This window comes from Ascaphus truei, chromosome 7 (assembly GCF_040206685.1).
Source record: "Ascaphus truei isolate aAscTru1 chromosome 7, aAscTru1.hap1, whole genome shotgun sequence".
Taxonomy (NCBI): Eukaryota; Metazoa; Chordata; class Amphibia; order Anura; family Ascaphidae; genus Ascaphus; species Ascaphus truei.
Genome location: NC_134489.1, coordinates 16253122 through 16272957, shown reverse-complemented (window position 1 = coordinate 16272957; position 19836 = coordinate 16253122). Strand labels below are relative to the sequence as shown.

General features: G+C 42.8%; 1 protein-coding gene across 1 annotated transcript in view; it reads left to right on the top strand.

Moving 5' to 3' along the window:
• LOC142499912 (cytochrome P450 2A4-like) overlaps positions 1-19836 on the top strand; it is a 91448-nt gene that overhangs the window by 18871 nt on the left and 52741 nt on the right. The window contains exons 4-5 of the mRNA XM_075609967.1: positions 14623-14783; positions 15575-15751. Of these exons, the coding sequence (XP_075466082.1) occupies positions 14623-14783; positions 15575-15751 (338 nt within the window). The remainder of the gene's footprint in view (positions 1-14622; positions 14784-15574; positions 15752-19836) is intronic.

Below are 19836 nucleotides of genomic sequence, written 5' to 3'. Positions count from 1 at the left end.
GTTTCTTTTTGTGAATTCATTCACTTTAGATTTTCTTTATGTTTTTTTGAATGATTTTTGTAATTTATATATATACATTTTCTTTAGTATATATCTATTATGAATGTTGAATCACCAATATCAGCATAAGAGTTTCTTTTAACTAGACACATTCATTTTTTTGATATTATTTTTTCTTTAGAATTCTTTTTATATTCTTTTTGTATTGTAATTTTTTGTACTTTTTCTGTTTTTAACTATGTTTTTATTCATTACCCCTGTGGGTTAATGTGTATTCTGCAGATACATTTCCTGTTTCTGAATTTTGATTCGCTTATACGTGACTAGTGATCTTATGTTCATTTGAGACCAAGCTACTGTGAGCATTAGACTTGCACATATTTAGATGATGTCCCTCATTCAATCCTTCTGCTTTTCATATTGCAGATCGGGGTGAATTGATACATTATCAGGGACTGTGCATTGTTTATAGTTCCTTGGCTTTTGCTCTTTATTTTTGTCCCATATGGCGATCCGTAGCCGCTCCGCACAGGCATCTCCAGTAACTCTGACTGCACCTCCATGTGATGCACTTGCGCCGGGATGTTGCGTCATGACGTCACTACGTATTTGTGGTGCGAAATGGAGGCGGATCAGCTGGCTATTTAAGGGATGTATCTGCACTAGTTTGTTACTCCTTGATAAAGAACAAGACGTTTGAAACGCGTAGGAGGTTCTTCCCTATGCTGTCTTAACTCCATTAAAGATTTTTTTGCTCCTTGGATCCTCTCCTGACTCCTGTTTCTGACGGTGCTCTACTCTTCTTACATCTACTTGGACTCTACCAGCAGGAGCACGTCATCCCTACAAGGAGGTGTTTGTGAGTTTATAGCCCTTACTGTTGCCTCATTGCCCCCAATGAAATTGAGAGTGGTGAGTTTACTCATTCACTCTCGGTTTTCAGGGATTTATGGCTTTATTTGGTTATATGGACTAACTCACTGATATGTTATTCACCTACCTATGTTTTGGGATTTATTACTCACTATATAGCTGGGTATTTGAGCATTCTGACAACACTCTTTACTACTAGTGCCTAAGAAGGACTGAACCACCCGGTTCTGTGTGGACAACCGGTTGCTCAATGCAGGGACGGTGGCAGATGCGTATCCCATGCCCCGCATGGATGAGTTGTTAGATAAACTCGCGGGGGCAAAGTATCTGACCACAATGGATCTGAGCAAAGGATATTGGCAGATCCCTCTGACCCTGGAGGCTAGGGAGAAGTCGGCTTTCATTACTCCAAGTGGCCTCTATGAGTTTTTGGTGTTGCCATTTGGAATGAAGAATGCCCCGACTACCTTCCAATGCCTGGTCAATCGGTTACTGGAGGGGATGCAGGGTTATGCAAGGGCATACCTGGACGACATTGCTGTATTTAGTAATTCGTGGGAATCCCATTTAGTGCATGTAGCTGTGGTGCTCATTGGGGAAGCGGGTCTCACTTTAAAACCCACCAAGTGCTTAGTAGGGATGGCTGAAGTTCTTTAGTTAGGGCACCGGGAGGGTCGCGGGCACCTTAAACCCGAGCCGGCCAAAGTGGAAGCAATAGGGCAGTGGCCTGTCCCCAAAACTAAGAAGCAAGTCATGGCTTTCTTGGGCACCGCAGGTTACTACAGAAAGTTTGTCCCACAGTACAGCGCCGTGGCCAAACCCTTGACCGACTTAACCAAGAAGTGATCGCCTGTGCTGGTAGTCTGGTCTCCCACTTATGAAATTGCATTTCAGGCTTTAAAGGCTGTGCTAGCCAGTGCTCCTATCTTGGCTGCTCCTGACTATACCAAACAGTTCTTGGTGCAGACCAATGCCTCTGACTTTGGCATTGGTGCTGTACTCAGCCAAGTAGGAGAGGGGGCAGTGAACACCCGGTGGTATACCTAAGTCGCAAGCTGTTGCCCAGAGAAGTGGCCTATGCCACAATTGAAAAGGAGTGTCTGGCGATTGTATGGGCTCTACGCAAGCTCCAGCCATACTTATACGGTCGCACATTTACTGTCATAACTGACCACAACCTTTTGAGTTGGTTGCAGAGGGTGTCAGGGGAGAATGCCAAACTGCTCCAATGGAGTCTTGCTTTGCAAGTATTCGACTTTTACCATCCAGCACAAAAAGGGCAGCGAGCACGGGAACGCAGATGGATTGTCCCGGCAAGATAACCCCTTCTGAACGTGAATCCTCAAAAGCTGCCCCACTGGCCCAGTCCCCTGACGAGGTAGCTGGCCAACCGTGCACATTTTGAGGAGAGGAGGTGTCATGATGGGAGGCTATGCCAGGCCTGAATAAAGGGGTCACCCCCAGCTGACAGCCCCAGCAATCATGCGGGGGACACAAGAGGTTAATTGGTGTTGTGTAATAACTTTCATTCCCCTGTCACATCTGTTTTTGTCCCCAGAATAAGGCTGCAACTCCCTGCAGCTCTTTGTTGTATTACTGTATGTTTATAAATCATATCGGGGGGGGAAGGGTTTACTACATTGTGTGTATAATCCTGTGTTCCCTTCCACCCCATTGTCGGCCCCGGTTTGCAGGGTCATAACTGCAGTTAACCCATGTCTCAGGGTGCAGCCCACAGAAGTCTATGGGAGTTTTAAAAACCGTGCCGTTGACCGCTTTTTTACTTCAGTAGAAGGCGCCCTCCCATTGAAGTCAATGGCGCCATAGACTAACATTGTGTTCCTCGACAGCCTTCTTCGAAAGCTGCCCTGCTAACCGCACGGTCAATTGAATAAGTGGTTGCAGTGAACTTGAAGTTCGCCTCGTCTTTGAAGTAACCCATCCGGCTAATTATCCAATTGAACTTGCGGTTGAATCGTAATTCACGTGGGAACCGACAGCCATGTTTTCCCATGCCAAGTTCAAGCCTACAGTAATTAACGCTGTATCTCCCATTCCCCGTTAGCTAGCGAGCCCATTCTTTCGCTCCTAGCCAGCGGGCTGAGAGTCCTAGGCCGACGGGCATGTCCTGCAGTGCTGGGCTTATGGATCACTTGCCCTGCAAGCCACGAAGGTTAACCATTAAAGAGATAGGAGTTAGGCTTATATGAAATGCAATGTTGTAACATATAAATCCTATCTCAGCAGTTGAACAAGCTAGCCAGCTAATTTTTGGAGAGATCATAGTACACATATAGACAAGGTTGCACATGCATATTTTAACATATTCCTGCACCAGAAGTTATATTTTAGAACTTGTCTATTTTTCTGCTATATGGGATAAGGCAGAGCAGAACTCAGCAAATGGGGCTTTGATATGCTAAGTGTAGGCAAGGAAGGCATGATTAAAAGTCCTTTGAGATGTCCTACACCTCCCGACCCCTGTGGCTAAGTAACACCAGAGGTGAGGCCATATGCTGATCAAAGGGGCTATGACTCACCCCTTGAATATGCAGACCGGGTCTCACAACTACTGTAGGTGATAACCACATCACCGGTTAAATGTAACACCCCTACAGGAAAGGTCTCTGTCCCAATAACCATTTTAGTAGACATAATGGCACCTAGGCCTCTTGTCATATTTTTAAATAAATGGGCTGGCCAAGTAGGACCAGGGGAGGGGTATACTAATGAGGGGCTAGGTAAACCCTGCTTCTCACGTTACCTGGCAACCTGTGATTGGGACAAGATAATTATTCGCCAATAACTGAACTGCCATGCTTGCACCCCTTATTCCTGTGCTTGTCGTGATTTTCCGGATTCCTGAATGAACTGCTATTCCTAACATCGGAATATTTCATTTTCCAATACCCAGTAAGTATATATATATATTAATTGTTAGTTGCATAATTGTGCATGTCTGTCTTCTAAGAAATAAACCTGCAAGTTTATTTTACCAATAGTCTTTTTCAATCTAAACCCAGAGTGTTTGAGATATAAGTTCTGTTCCACCGTGACAGTATCACATGGCAGCACGAGTACAGTAAACATGACTACACGTTACCTGATCCTGGCAGGATGTTGATAACGCCTTTGGGCAAACCTGTTTTTGCAACAACCTCTGCAAACTGTAAGGCAATCAGTGTGAAGAGGGACACAAACATTGTTTCTATTTTTTTTTTCTAAAACAACAGTGGAAAACTGGGATGATTTTTTCCCCATTTGATGAGAGTACAGACTCTAAGCATATTCATGGCAAAGGGGCCATTGCTGTAAATGTTTATAAATTCATACACAAATTTGATAATTCTGATAAAAAAAATAAAAGTATAGTAACTACTACTTCCAGCCCCATAGCGTTTAAAGAGTTATCCCAGCTCTCCTCCTCCAGCGGACGCGGAACCCCCAATTGCAGCTGCCATTTTTTTCTCCGCGATCCCCGTTATAAAGTGGTCGCATTATGTTGACCCCAAGCACCGCGTTATAACAGGGTTCAGGGTTCAGCTGTACACAGTGAAATACCTATCTCTTGAAAAGGGATCATTTAGTTAAACCCTTTGGCCAAAGCATTTTAAGCCTGCGAGCCACATCAAAGCATGGCCAAATTCCCAGGTCCTAACATTAACTGATTAAAATTATTTTTTACCTCTATAATTAGAGGAAGAATGATCACATTGGAAATGTCCCAAGAAGCTGCATGAAAAAACCTGCTTACATGGAAAGTGGGGAGGGGCGAGATTAAACACTGGGAAGGCGTGGCCACCAACCTCCAAAACAGCTGAGACCAGCTGGACAAAGTCAATAAACACACAGATACCCAGCAAGCTCTGAGAAACCTCCAAAACTACAACATAATATATATATATATATATATATATATATATATATATATATATATATATATATATATATGTATGTATATACGTGTCAAAAAGAGGGCTACTGGGCGGGGCTAAATGTATATAACAAAAGACAAAGAAGTCCAAAGCTACATCCAATATGACAAAAATAAACAGTGAAATACCTAAATATCTCTTGAAAATGGGTCAATAGGTATTTCACTGCGTATTTTTGTCATATTGGATGTGGCTTTGGGCTTCTTTGTCTTTTGTTATGTACATTTAGCGACACCTAGTAGTACTCCTTTTGACACCTGGCTACTTCAAACATGGCTTAATTGAGTCCCATTGGGAGAAAAGTGCTTTATGAAATAAATCTTTTAAAAGTGGGGGGCTTTGTGTTTGTGTAAACTCTTGTTGTAGACACAGGGACATCAGACAGATGAAAGCAACCAGAGGGAATCAAACCCCTCCCACATCTTAGCTCACCATATTTACAAAGTAATTATAGAAATTATTTTAAAATACTTAAGTGTCAGATTTTGGAAAACAGGGTCATCAATCACCCAGATGTGATCCCTTAAACAAGTCTCTACCATTAGTACACCTTGGCCCTAAGAGGAAGTACCCCTTTAAAGAAGACTAAATAATGCAAATTTGCTCTAATTGCGAAGCTTGATATCTACAGTATGGCAAAAAGTTTCATTATCACTCTGTGTTCCAGGGACAATGATTAAACTGGAAAAAATGGCGGTGCACAGCAGTTAGTAAGGGCTGGAGAGAAAAAAATATCTAGAAAAAGGTCTTTATTGGCACAAGTCCATATGAAAAAATAAAGGGAGTGAAACTAACGTGTTTCACGCCTCCCTTGGTGCTTTGTTAATGACTCTTTGACTTAGCGCTAACAGAGGCCCAAAACATGTTAGAGTTTCACTCCCTTCATTTTTTGATATGGACTTGTGCCAATAAAGAGCTTTATCTAGGTATTTCTTGCTCTCCAGCCCTTACTAAGTGCTGTGCACCACCATTTTTTCCTCTTTCATCATACTTACCCACGTGGCAGGAGCACACCAACGATACCTCCAGCATCAGGGATCACGTGAGTACTATTTGACACACAATTGAAATGATTATTGGATTGTGTAATGATTTTGCAATTGTATCATCTTGGAGATAGCTCTAAAGACGTATTTGTGGAGACCTATTTGTGGGGTGCGTGTACTTGTCACGTGGGATCGCTCACTAGCGATTAACCTTTTCAGTCATGACTGGTGGGGTGAAACAAGCGCAAATTAATTAATAGTGTGAAATAGTTGAGTGGATACATTTAAATATTCAAAGGTGAAGGTGATGCAGCTCCTAGAAAAGACAATGTTTCCACTTGTCATAAAAGAAGTGGAAAATTAATACCGGGGCGCAAAACACATTCTACGTCTCAAAAATGAAAAATTAAAAAGTGCAACATTGCATGTGTGAATAAACAGGTAAATGTTACACTCACATAAAGTAAGTGAGAAAACTGTCAGGGAAAAAGTTATTTTGATTCGCAGAAAATCTATATAATTATATACTTTCCTCAGCATGAAAGATATCGGGGGGGGGGGGAGGGGTGGGAGTGGAGAACGAGAAAAGATACACAATAGTACAATGGAGTAATACTCTGGATGAATTGGAATTAATTTAATAAAACTCACAAACAAAAAAACCCTGCCTTCCATAACTTAAGTCCCAAACCTGATCCTGAACAAGGCAGCTGGGCAGAAGGTTCCTCTCCCTTGCTTCTGTGGGGAGACACCAATGGCTTAGAATGGAGCTTGCTACCTCCGATGTCACTCTTCACTCACGTCACTCAAGTCTGGGACCCGGATGTCTCTGCAACATCAGAGTCGGAGGCAGGGAAATAAGAATGCACTGGAGGGGTGCCATGGGTCAGACAATGCAGTCAATCCTATGTGTTTCGCTCTAAGCATGAGCTTCCTCAGGGATTATCGGATTGTGGGAGACTTCAGATGATTTATATGATTTGAAATAAATGTATGTATGTATATCTTTATTTATATAACGCCAAAAGTGTACTCAGCACGTCTCAAAAAATACAGTACAGGGAATTATAATAATACAATGAGTGCAGCAAAATCAGACAATAGGAAAGGAAACCCCTGCCTGAAGATCTTACAATCTAAGTGGTATGATGGGAGATTTATAGAGGTAGCAGGTGAGGGAATAAGTGTTGTAGATGGCTGTGACGGTGAAGGGGTACCCAGGCCAGTAAATAAAGGTATTATGTGTGCCCCTGACTCATATTGGGAATGGAGAGTGTCAGCTCTGCAGCCCGGTATTGGCTGCGGTGCTGTAATTTTATTTTAATTGTCTGTGTGTGTCCTGCTAGGCATAAGGGGACCACATCCTTATTGTGAGTTACATTGTATAAGGAATGTGTCTGTGTGTGTCCTGCTAGGCATAAGGGGACCGCATAGTTATCATGAGTTACATGAGTTATAAGAGCAAGGGCATTTACTGTACATTCAAGCAAGCAGAGCAGCGGAAACACTTGGTTCACAAGTACAGTGATTCCCAGAGATATGGCCAGCCATTCCGGACAGTGAGTCATGCATAACTTAAGTCAGGACTTCTAAGACATCACACCAGAATGTCTAGGAAATTCTGGACTTAAAAAGGTACTGACATTTTAAAGTGTTAAGTGAAGGGAAGTAAATGTAAACAGGTTTTCCTGCCAGATGTCCAGATGTCCAGGGACAGGCAGCCAACATGTCGCCAGGGAAGTGGGTTTGGTTAGGTATGCTAAGCGGCTCAGGTGCAAAGTTGACGCATGACCGTATCATACCTTGAAGCCTCTGCCCGGCTCCATGAAGTATGGGCGAACCTTGCGAATAGGTGGGATGCGTTGTTCCCATGCAGTGATTGGCTGCACATTATGCCGATAGGACTTGGGTGCTTTTAAAAGTCCATGCAGCCAATCGGGAGTTAGTTCTATCATGTAAAGAGATTCAGCTAAGATTCATTCAGGATTGTAACATCGTAACCAAGAATTGTATCCTGCTTCCAGTTTTCGTAAGGATTAAGGATTTGCTAACTAATCCTGTATTGGGGGAACGAAAAGATTACTTCGGGCGGAATAAGAGTGGTTGCGGGAAGTGACACTAGCCAAAGACTGTTTCGCGGCTCTGTTTTGCGCACCAACCCCGCTCCTGGGAATTGATGCCTAGAAACTTTATTTCGGTGAATTTCGTTCTGGGAACATTTTATTTAATTTTGCCAAGTCCCAGTAAGTGTTATTTCGTGGTATTTCATAGATCAAGCTGTGAATGTTCATTTTGTAAATAGATCACAATTTATTTTACCTCTCGCTTTGCTCAATCAAAGGATCCAGGTATTAAGGTGTTAAAAGCATTGGTATCCCATGACAATGGCACTGCTTGGAGACAATTTTTGGTAGGAGTGACTGTGAATGTGGGACAATAGCCATGACTGCAGGCTACTGGGATGCTTGATTTGTGAGGCAGGTTTTAAGGCAGTATTACATCAGATAGGTTAACACTATTAGCAGGGGAAGAGGTGGCAGGTGTGTATATCGCTGGGTCTGGGATTAGGAAAGATACTCAGCAGCAGGAAAAAGTAGGTAGAGAGAGGGTGTGAATAAAGGATTTGTGTAGGTGCTTTACATTGTGGGGTAAAGAAGTTGTTGGGAGAGAGGTACAGTATATAAATAATGGTGTAGTGTATGGGCACAGGCATAGTTGGAGGGGAGGAGATATGAAGAAATGTTGATAGGAGGGGAGTGGGGAAGTTGAAGAAACATAAATGTTTACAAAGGAGTGAGGAAACAGTAAACAGATAAAGAAATAGGGAGGGCATATTGAGCTGCAGGAGGACAGACTGCCCAGATTTTGGAGGATAGGGAGAATACAATTTATCAGAGCGTTTAGAAAGTCAATTTCTCACAGTTGCAGAGTTGTTGTTGTGCAGTGTTCAGATCTTCGTGTATTCTTCACCTCCAATTCTAGCTCCAGTATTAACTCCACAGACACTTTATATGTGACACTTATGTTACACACAGAAAATCAATTAAATCAAAACAATAAAAAAAAATGTTTAAATACTATTTAAATCAATACTAAAAAAACTAATATTTAGGCACGTGTAACAAGGTAGAATGACCACAAGATGGTCGTAGAGATTAAGAACACAATGATTAAATATTATTGTATAATATGTCATATTTATATGTAATACACTATTGGAATGTATTACTATTAGCAATGTTTTTATGCTCATGACTAATTGATTCCAAATCATATAAATCATCTGAAGTCTCTCTCAATCCCATAATCCCTGAGGAAGCTAATGTCTAGAGAGAAACACGTAGGATTAACTGCATTGTGGATTGACTGCATTGCACCTCCAGTGCATTCTCATTTCCCTGCCACTGACTCTGACGTTGCGGAGAAATCCAGGTTCCAGACGCCAGGCTCCATCACTGACGAGTGACTTCGGAGGTAGCAAGCTCTGTTCTAACACTGCGCTTATAGTGAGCAGTGCGTTGCTTTCTCGTGACCGTGTGATGTCACACGCTGAGGTCAGCAAGGGGGAAGGCACAAAAGGCAAGATGGAGATGTGATTGGCTTGCTGCCAGTCGCGTGATTTGGCTGTCACTGTGTATCACAAAATCATTTGTCTTCTGTGCTTTTGGTCTCCACATCGCTACGCAGCACCGTCGCGGTCACGCCCACTATGGGCACCCGCAACGGACTTCAGGAACTTGTTTTGGAGCTGCGCGCCATCGCCATACCTATAAGCGTGGCCTAAGCTACAGGCGTCTCCCGACAGAAGCAAGGGAGAGAATCCTTCTGCCCAGCTGCCTTGTTTAGGACCAGGTTCGGAACTTAAGTTACGGAAGGCAGGATTGTGCAAAGACACTGGAAGAGGAATAGACCGTGTGGCTATTTCTGAGGTTATAACACCCAAAGCCTCTGAACACTATGGGCCTCATTCAGAGAAGGTTGATAAGAATTATCGCCAGGGCATTTAAAATGACGTTTTTTTGGGCGTTGCTATCACGGTATTCAGAAAGCCTCGATTACATGTGATAGAAAAATTCCCAAAACGAGCGAGTTGCTGCCAGCGAGAGCATTGAGCCTCTGAAAAGGCCAAACCCGGTGATTCATTTCTGCTGCAGAGAGAGCGGCTCTGAGAAAGCCGCCTCTCACAGCGGAAATGTCGCCCGAAAATTATTTATTTAAATATACATTTCTTTCATAGTGTAGATGTGCAGGGGGTCTCCGGAGCTGAACCGCGTTGGTTTTATGTCCGGGGACCCCCTGCTTCCTGAGATACAGGCCTCATTATGGGGTGCCGGTATCTCCTATGCAAGGAAATGTCCCGGTCACGTGACGTGGGACATTTCAATGCAGAGGGATACCGGCACCTCATAAAGGGGCCTGTATCTTGGGAAGCAGGGGGTCCCCGGACATAAAACCAACGCGGTTCAGCTCCGGAGACCCTTTGCACATCTACACTATGAAAGAAATGTATATTAAAAAACATTTTAATAAACATCAATACACGCCCCCCCCCCCTCCGCCCAAACCCATATAGTACAGTAATGGGCAAAATAACTATTATCCAGATATGGATAATAGATTATTTGCCCATTATTAAATACTGCATTAGCATACATAAATAAAGTAAATAAATACAGTTATACTTACCACAACAGCAGGTCCCTCTGTCCTCCGTAGCAGGAAAGCATATATACATAATAAAGACATTCTAATGGCCCCTAACCCCTTAATCACTTTAGCGGTTACTAACCGCTATAGTCATTAAGGGGTTAACCCACCCTGACCCGATACAAACCCGGGAGCCTTAAGCACCCGCCCCGGACTTACTATACCCACCCTGTACCCATTGAGTAGTATAGTGGTACATCATACCCATATAATAATAATATGGGCATGATAAGCCTCTATAGCACTCAATGGGCACCCTAATTACAATACATTAATACACAAGACACACAATAATAAAATATAACTAAACTCCAAAAAACCACACTTCACTAAATAAAAACAGTAGCCAGCTAATCCAATCAATACAAGCAATAACAACATCAACAATGAATTAATTAAACCATTAACCAATCAAAACAATTAATTCCTAAACCAACTCAAAATGAATAGTAACACTAACCAATCAAACCAATTAATTACTACAACATTAATTAATTTAAATATTAAAATACAAAGAAATAAATTCAAACAATATCTGAAATAACCATAAAACGCATTAGCTAACATAATACAACATTAACTAAAAACGAACACCAATCGCAAACATTTTATTAGCATTAAGCAGGAAAAAAACAAACAATGGCATCCACATAAGAAACTGAAATTAAAAAAAAAACAACAGCAATACCAAGCCAGAAATGCCCCCCAAATATTATCATAATAATGTATTAATCTGTATCCTAAAGTGGTACAGATTAATATATTATCAGTCAACGTGCCTCCCCCAAAAAATCAAAAAAACACATCCAAAGAATAAACCTGTAAAAAGAGACATTTACAAACATTCAATATATTACTTACCATTAGAAGCGGTGGCCCTCCGAATCCCGGGGAAACAGGAAGCTCACGTACCATGAAGGCCTCCAACAGCATCCGATGCCATCGCCATGAAGATCCGGATCAGGTACCCCAATCTTCTTTTTTCTTTCTTTAATCACCTTCTTCTATTTTCATCTGTCACCATTTCTTTATCTTCTTTATCTTCTATCTTCATCTGTCAATCCAAAAAGCACCATGGTAAATCCCAACCAATGTTGTCTCGTCGTTTTCTTGGGCTCAAATGAGGCGTCACGGCCTTAAATAGGGCTTGTGACATCACATTTAGCCATAAAATTGGTTAATAGCCACCTGATTGGCTGTTAAAACCATGTTCAGACTTTAATTTTATATTTTTTACATGATGTCACTTAAAGGGAATGGTGCCAGCCAATCAGAAAGGCTGTGCTTCATTTGCCTTTAAGATGACATCACGAAGCCGGCGTCACTTGGTGTTTCAGCCAATCAGATCATGGTAACCAATTCCACACTCTGATTGGCTGAAATACCATGTGACGCCAACCATCTTGGATTTAGTGACGTCATCTTAAATGAATTAATATATTGTAATTAGGATGCCCATTGAGTGCTATAGCGGCTTATCATGCCCATATTATTATTATATGGGTATGATGTACCACTATAGTACTCAATGGGTACAGGGTTGGTATAGTCAGTCAGTGGTGGGTGCTTAGGCCTCACCGATGGGTGAAGGGGGTATTAGCCCTAAGGATGGGTGTCTAGACCTTGCGGGTGGGTAGCGGTTGGTTTAACCCCTTTATTACCTTAGCGGTATGAACCGCTAAGGTAATGAAGGGGTTAAGTCCCCCAGCAAGGCCTAAAAAGCCACTAAGGGCCACATTCCCCCTTCACCCACCCACGCTTGCCACAGTAAGCCTGGCATGGGTGTTTAACCCCTTCATTGCCTTAGCGGTTAGCCGCTAAGGTAATGAAGTTGCTGTAAATGCATTTTTCCTGCATCGGATGCATGCCTGGGGACTCCGGTGCTGGTATTAATGGCTATCAGCTCCGGAGACACCCGGCATTAATCCGAGGCAGGAAAAGGGCCTGATTTTTTCTAAGTCCCGACATATCGTAGCTCATCGACGCATCTCCCCACCAATTTACCTGAATTTTGAGGTGAATTGGATTTGGGGAGAAGATCGCCTTTAAGGGCTGCGATAGGCGACGACAGCCGACTCGCGGGTACTAGAATCACGCGAGTTTATGATCCTTCCGAAAATGGTCGATAAGAGGCTGATCGCCACTCAATTGGCGATTTTCTTTTGATCATAAGATTTTGCGTCCATAGAGGTCGTTATCGAGCACTTATCAAGGCTTACTGAATACGAGTAGCCATTTTAGTCGATAAGTGCTCGATAAGGGCCTTATCGAGGCTTTCTGAATGAGGCCCTATATGTTTGTAAGTTTTATTTCACTTATTCCAATACATCCTGAGTATTACTCCATTGGACAATTGTTTCTTCTCTCTTCCCCCCTCCCCCCCCTTCCCCCCCGAACTAAACTTTCCTAGAACTAAATGTTAACAAATTACGTCTGTACGAGTACTTTCCAATGACCGGGAGGTTCTCACAAAATTCCTGGAACACAATTCGGCATGGAATTCCAGCCGCGACCGCTACGTTCCATTTTCAGAACCTGGCCCCTGAAAACGGGACTTAGAAAATTTCTTGAGTTTAAATTTTTGAAGCCGGCTCGCGTCTATTCCTTCCAGAGCATCTTTAAATTTACCGCTGATGGTTTGGCGCTTGGAATCTGAGGTCCCGATTGGCTGCAAGGTTTCTTATAGGTTTTGTAGTCCCATTCACAAACCACTACAGCTATTCAGTGCGTGGGAATTCCTCTGCCAGTCTATCACCGATTTGCTGGTATTCTGATGCCGTGTGGGTACCTTTTCCAGGTACCTTTTCCAATTCTGCTAAGGGGCATGCGTCAATCTGGCAGTGGCACCTCTGCCAGTTAGCATATTGAGCACCTCACTGTCACAGGCTCCGCAAAGTCTCGGGTTGGGCAAATAGTTGCCGGATAGCCCTTTGTTAGACCAGGACGTGGGTACTGAAGTACAACTGCAGTACTCCTCCTGTTCCAACACCTTGGCATCCCTGAGGCTTTCAACTCCGGGACCTGAGCAGACTCAGTGGCACCAAGCTTGGTAGCCATCTGGTCTCTCGGAAACCCAGGACTTGGACATCCCACAGATATAAAGTGCATCAAACATATATACTTGTATTAAATGTACACTTTAATAAAATATGCTTTTCCCCTGTATCTGGTGATAAAATTGTCTAAGTCCCCTTCCTGGTGTCAGGGACGGAATAAGATGATATACTTTCTACTCTTACTAGCCTCATCCCTGCCACACTATAGAAACCTGACTTTAGACTTTACACACAAATTAAAACCTTGCAGCTTCATCACATTGCTGGAGCACCCCCTGAACACTTATACTGGGTTCAGGGTGACTGGGCATGAACTGGGCATACAGTACCCCCTTATGCTAGGGACCCATGTACCGTTTTGGGGATACCCTGATCCCCTATGCCCCGTTTTTACCTTTCTGGTCTGTGCTGAAGCAGTTAACTTCGGTGGTGAGTCGCAAGAACGTTTCCAGGGTAGGATTTTGCCCGGAGCACTATGCTTAAATGAATCTGAGAATATTACCTGATTCTCGGGTACATCTTTGGGGTATCCCGTAACTCGGGGACCCCGCTACATAGCCACAATCTGACAAGACTTCCTCTGCAAAACCCACCCTGAAACTCATAGCCCAGCAATCTCTGCTTGCTGGCACCCCTGGAAAGGCAAAAACACAAAAATACTGTATTGTCGCATAATTTACACATAGTCAAAGCAATGCATATACGACAGTCAGTTCCAAGAGCTGACAGTCTAGGACCTTAAAACATGGATCAGGGGTAACCAAGTGGGATTAGCCTTTATTATTGAGCCTGGTTACCCCTCACCATCACAGAGTGTAACATTTACCTTTTCAGTAATGAGCCAGCCAGGATACAAGTTTATCGCTTGAGCATCGTCCAACTTTTATTATACAACCCTGTGTATATTGTATACTCATGTTTTAGATTATTGATAACTCTGAGTTATGGAGGATCTTGTTATGCCTGCATCATGAACACGGCTATATACATTATAAAAACATAGCTACTTTTAAACATAGTTTTTTGAATCACTGGTATTGGATCAATCCTCTACATCTCTTCCAGGGACAATGTTCAACCCAACTATTCCTCTCAGCCTTGCCTCTTGTAACATCATGAGCTCTATCATGTTCGGTGACCGCTTTGAATATGACGACAAGGAGCTACTGTCTATGGTACATGTGATTCATGAGTCATTTGAGCTCATAAGCTCTGTCTGGGGGCAGGTAAGTGCTATTTTGTGGGGGCAGAATTGTAATGTACTATATATATTTGCACGTTGGCAATTAACCAACAGAAAATGTGCCTCATATGTAAAAAGTTTGTTAATCACAGTTCTGTGATAGCGATAAACTGTGAAAGTAACATAATTAGATAGTAATTACTATAGGTTGAAAAAACATCCATGACCATCAAGTTCAAGTTACGCTAAATTCTAATCTGGAGTAATATAAAGAAATAAAACAATTAATGCTCTGTCTATGTGGTACCCTGATTAATCAAATTTCTGGATCAATATTCTGCACGTTTTATCCTGATCAATCAAAAGTCTCCCTGCATCACTACTCTGCAAATGTTTCATCCTGATTAATCAGATATCTCCCCGCATCAATACTCCATGTGTTAATTACTTTGGCAATTATTTCTTAAATGTACCTAATGTATCTATACTATAATTCTAGAAAATATGAATTTAATTAATTTCTTCAGTAGATGAAAATAAGTAAACATATTCCTTGAGAAAGGAATTGGATCTTTTTAAAAGAAGACAAATAAATAGATACAGTATGTTCTAGGTGCAGTCCCACGTAGCCGAAGGGAAAACAACCTTTTGTAAGGAATTTGACAGTCTAAAAATGTCACTGCCATTGCTCCATATCGGTCCTGGGAGGAATTGTGCCTTTAGTCACCTTATCCTTTAATGAAGTTTCCTATGAGAAGCAGATAAATAGCACAGCGATGTGCAGTTGTTGTACTTTAGAAGCTTGACCCTGTATTTCCATGTTATTCTTTATAGATGTATGAAATTCTCCCAGGTCTCATGAAGCATCTTCCCGGTAAACATCACCAAATATTCCGTGACCTAGAGATCCTCATAGCAATAATAGAAAAGAGAGTGGAGATGAGCAGACGGACGCTGGACCCAAGCAGCCCTAGGCATTACATTGACACATTCCTCATTAAAATGGACAAGGTATTGTAACCTAGATTATATTTGACTTGTAAAATTATAATTATTTATATCGGGGGTGGCCAACTCCAGTCCTCAAGGACCCCAACTGGTCAGGTTTTAATTAAGGATATCCCTGCTTCAGCACAGGTGCCTCAATCAGTGACTCAATCATTGTGATAGAGCTACCTTTTCTGAAGCAGGGATATCCTAAAAACCTGCCCTGTTGGTGGCCCTTGAGGACTAAGCTGGCCACCCCTGATTTATATAATGCTTTCCACCCCTCAATGTGCTTCCCAAAAAGACAGTATACAAATGATTACTGTATTAAAGTTCTTTGTGTGGCGCTCTGTGCAAAATATACCAATTAATTCTGTATTATAATTATGCCTTATCAAACTATAGTATACAAATGCACACTATATTCAAATTATTTGTATTGTGCTTTATATACAGTACACAAATAAATACTATATTACAGTATAGTTGTTAATATATCTTGTTCACTGTATACAAATGACTATATTATAATTATTAATGATTCTACTATCCAACACACATTATAAAATTACAGTAGTGAAATGTATGCTATTTTAAAATTAATTATATGATGTTTGTATGATGTACAGAAATAAAGTATACAATACAAATTAAGAAATATAATAGCGCAAACTTCAAAAAAGATTCTTTGGTATGATATAAAATAAACACATAATAAAACAGCGCATAGGCAAGTGCTACAAGTGGAAATGGCAGTGATACATTGTTACCAGACTCCCATAGATACTACCAGATGGATTAAGGTTTCTGGAGAAGAGCGCCAAGCTTTAGTGGAGGATTATATGTCCACACATATATAGATGGCATAGCTGAGTATTATGAACAGTCCCATTAAATTTGTAGGAAAGAGGCGCAAGTCCAGCCTCACATGACCGGCACTCACGATCACTCCGTTGGGAGAGACACTCACAGTGCGGCAGATGAAGATCAGCTCCGGTAGGAAATGAACCCGCTTCCGGTCCTTTGCAGTGAGATCTACACGTCTCCGTCAGCTGAGCATGGATGGGTGGGGACAAAATCGCCTGCCCTACCGCCTCAGCTGATATGGAATAGCTCAAGGCAGCAGCGTTGCTTAGACAGCCGGCAGCCAAAAAGGCAATTGATTCCTGATATACAGCTGCGGCCCCTTTTAACCTCCAACATCCCCGTAAAAATGCGGGGATGTTCTCCGTTTGTCACGGAGTTTCCCGCGCATCGGTCGCATTGACGAGACAGCGCTAATGGCGCTTAACATTGAAAGCGCCCGCGGCGCCCAAAACGGCCAAAAACGGCAATAATAAATTGCAGCAATAATAAAGCAATAATAAAGCTATAGAAATATAGCTTAGAAAATGGAGAATGTAGGAAATTCAGCGGTCGTGCTGCAGATATACAGTTTGCTGGAAGCATTAATCCCCTTGCAGCATGTGTGTAGAGCGTCTCCCCAATGAACTCCTAGAACAAGGTGACCCCCAAGATGGGGGGCACCTTGAGATGAAAAGAAGAAAAATGCACACAATGCACACCAGGGATTAAAATGAAGTTAAATATTTATTAATAAAACAAAAAATAACTGAGGGGATCCAACCCCACCTCAGTACACAAAGGCTATAGATCCGGGTTTAAGTAACAATGAACAGAAACCACATCAAAAGTAAAATGTATCTAATTAGACTGAATCTACAAACCACATAACAAATGAAAAAATAAAAATAAAACGGGATGCATGTACCCAGAATTAAGCTAAAATAATAGCTGAACAACTACCTGAGGCTGGAAGTGGGAGACGGAGACTTACACTGAAGCCCCAAGCGGGTTCTGCAGGTGAACGTAAGAGGGTCCGGACCACACCACCGCAGAGATGTTGCCACCACCAGAGCTCCCTGCAAACGCCGTCTCAGCATACGCGCAGAGTGACCTGTCGTGACCCTGGTGCGCATTGTGTGCATTTTTCTTCTTAGCTTAGAAAATGGTCAAGATGACCAATAAGGAATAGAAAATAGCACACAATGTATTACAATGCGTTTCGTAGCTCATCAGCTGACTGATGAAGTAGCAACAGCTACGAAACGCATTGTAATACATTGTGTGCTATTTTCTATTCCTTATTGGTCATCTTGATCATTTTCTAAGCTATTTTTCTATCTCTTTATTATTGCTGGTTAGCTATCCGGTATCAATTGCCTTTTTGACTGCCGGCTCTCCAAGCAACGCTGCTGCTTTGAGCTATTCCATCTCAGCTGTGGTGGCAGTGCAAGCAATTTTGTCCACACCCATCCATGCTCAGCTGACGGAGATGTGTAGAGCTCACTGTGGAGGACCAGGAGCAGGTGCATTCCCTACCGGAGCAGATCTTCATCTGCCGCACTGTGAGTGTCTCCCCCGATGGAGTGATCGTAAGTATGGGTCATGTGAGGCTGGACTTGTGCCTCTTTCCTCCATCTTTAACATGATTGTTCATAATACTCAGCCTGGAGCGGGTGCCTCCCTACCGGCTAAACATCTATATATATATATATATATGTGTGGACATATAATCCTCTGCTAAAGTTTGACGATCTTCTCCAGAAACATTAATCCATCTCGTGATATATGTGATGGTGCTCATCTCCAATCAGTAAGCAAACCCACAGGCTGGGGTAGGGATACAGAATAACCGACCAGAGCCCAGGGACAGAGTCCTGTAGGAGTATAGGGAGTTGGTAAGCAAGCAGGGGTCAGGGCTGATGGCAGTGGTGCATAATCCAGGGGACAGGCAAAAGGTCAGGGTAGGCAAAAAGCAGCGAGATAGAGGTCATGGTCTGGGGTCAGCAACAAAGGAATCCAAAAAGACAACTGGGAAAGGCGTGACAGTGAAGACTGACAGGAGCTGCAAACCTTAGAACTTTGCTCGGCGACTCCCACTGGGAACTGCGGCCTTATATAGAAGGCTGCAAGTAACCAAAATGGCCGAACTGAGGAGAAAGGGAAGGCAACTTGGAAAACACGAACTTCAGCAAAACCCGGCACAGATTAGCAGAATACTTAAAGTACCCCCATCTTCAGGAGCGACCTCTGGGCGATGTAAGCTGGCTTAGCCGGAAATTTGCAACAAAATGCCCGAACTAGGTTGATGGCACAGACCTCCATGAACTTAATCCATTAGATCTCCTCAGGGCCATATCCCTTCCACTGGACCAAGTTCTGTAGTCCGCCATGGGATCTTCGGGAATCCAGTATCTGATGCATCTCAAACGCCTCCTGGCCATCCATCAAGATTGGTCTAGGAGGAGGGAGACTAGGAGAAGAGAAAATGTTCTGGACGAACAGTTTGGGGAGGGAGACATGGAACTCTGGAGGTATCTTCAAACTAGCTGGGAGTTTCAATTTAAATGCCACTGGCTTACTGTAACCTGCTTCAGGATCCTGTAAGGTTCAATGAATTTGGGACCGAGTTTGGAGGAGGGCAGTTTCAGCTGGATATTCCTTGTAGCCAGCCAAACCTGATCTCCCACTTGAAACAGGGGAGGTGGTCATCGACGTTTATCCGCCTGGATCTTTTGCTGGTGGGCAGCTTTAACCAGATTGGCCTGGATCCTCTTCCAGAGTAGTTGGAGTTCTTGGATTTTGTCGTCCACTGCAGGAACTCCAGAGAGAGGACTGAAAGGAGGAAGGGCAGAAGGATGGTACCCGTAGGCACAGATGAACGGCAATTCCAGTTTTGAATCATGCTTCATAGAATTGCGGGAAAACAGGGCCCGCGGGAGCAGGTCAACCCAGTTGTCTTGTAGCTCAGAAACAAAACAACGGAGGAAGGACTGGTTGGCCTAAGGACTGGTAACCTAAGGACTGGTTGGCCCTTTCCGTGAGTCCATTGGACTGGGGATGATAGGAGGAGATACCCATTCTTTGGCAGAAGGCTTTCAAATCTGGAGATGAATTGGGATCTGCAGTCTGAGACTATATCCGTCAGGACTCAATGGAGGTGGAATATCTCCTTAATAAAGAACTCCGATAGTTAGAGGCTGTGGGTAGATTCTTGAGGGGAACATAATGGGCATGTTGTGTAAATCGATCAACTACTACCAGTA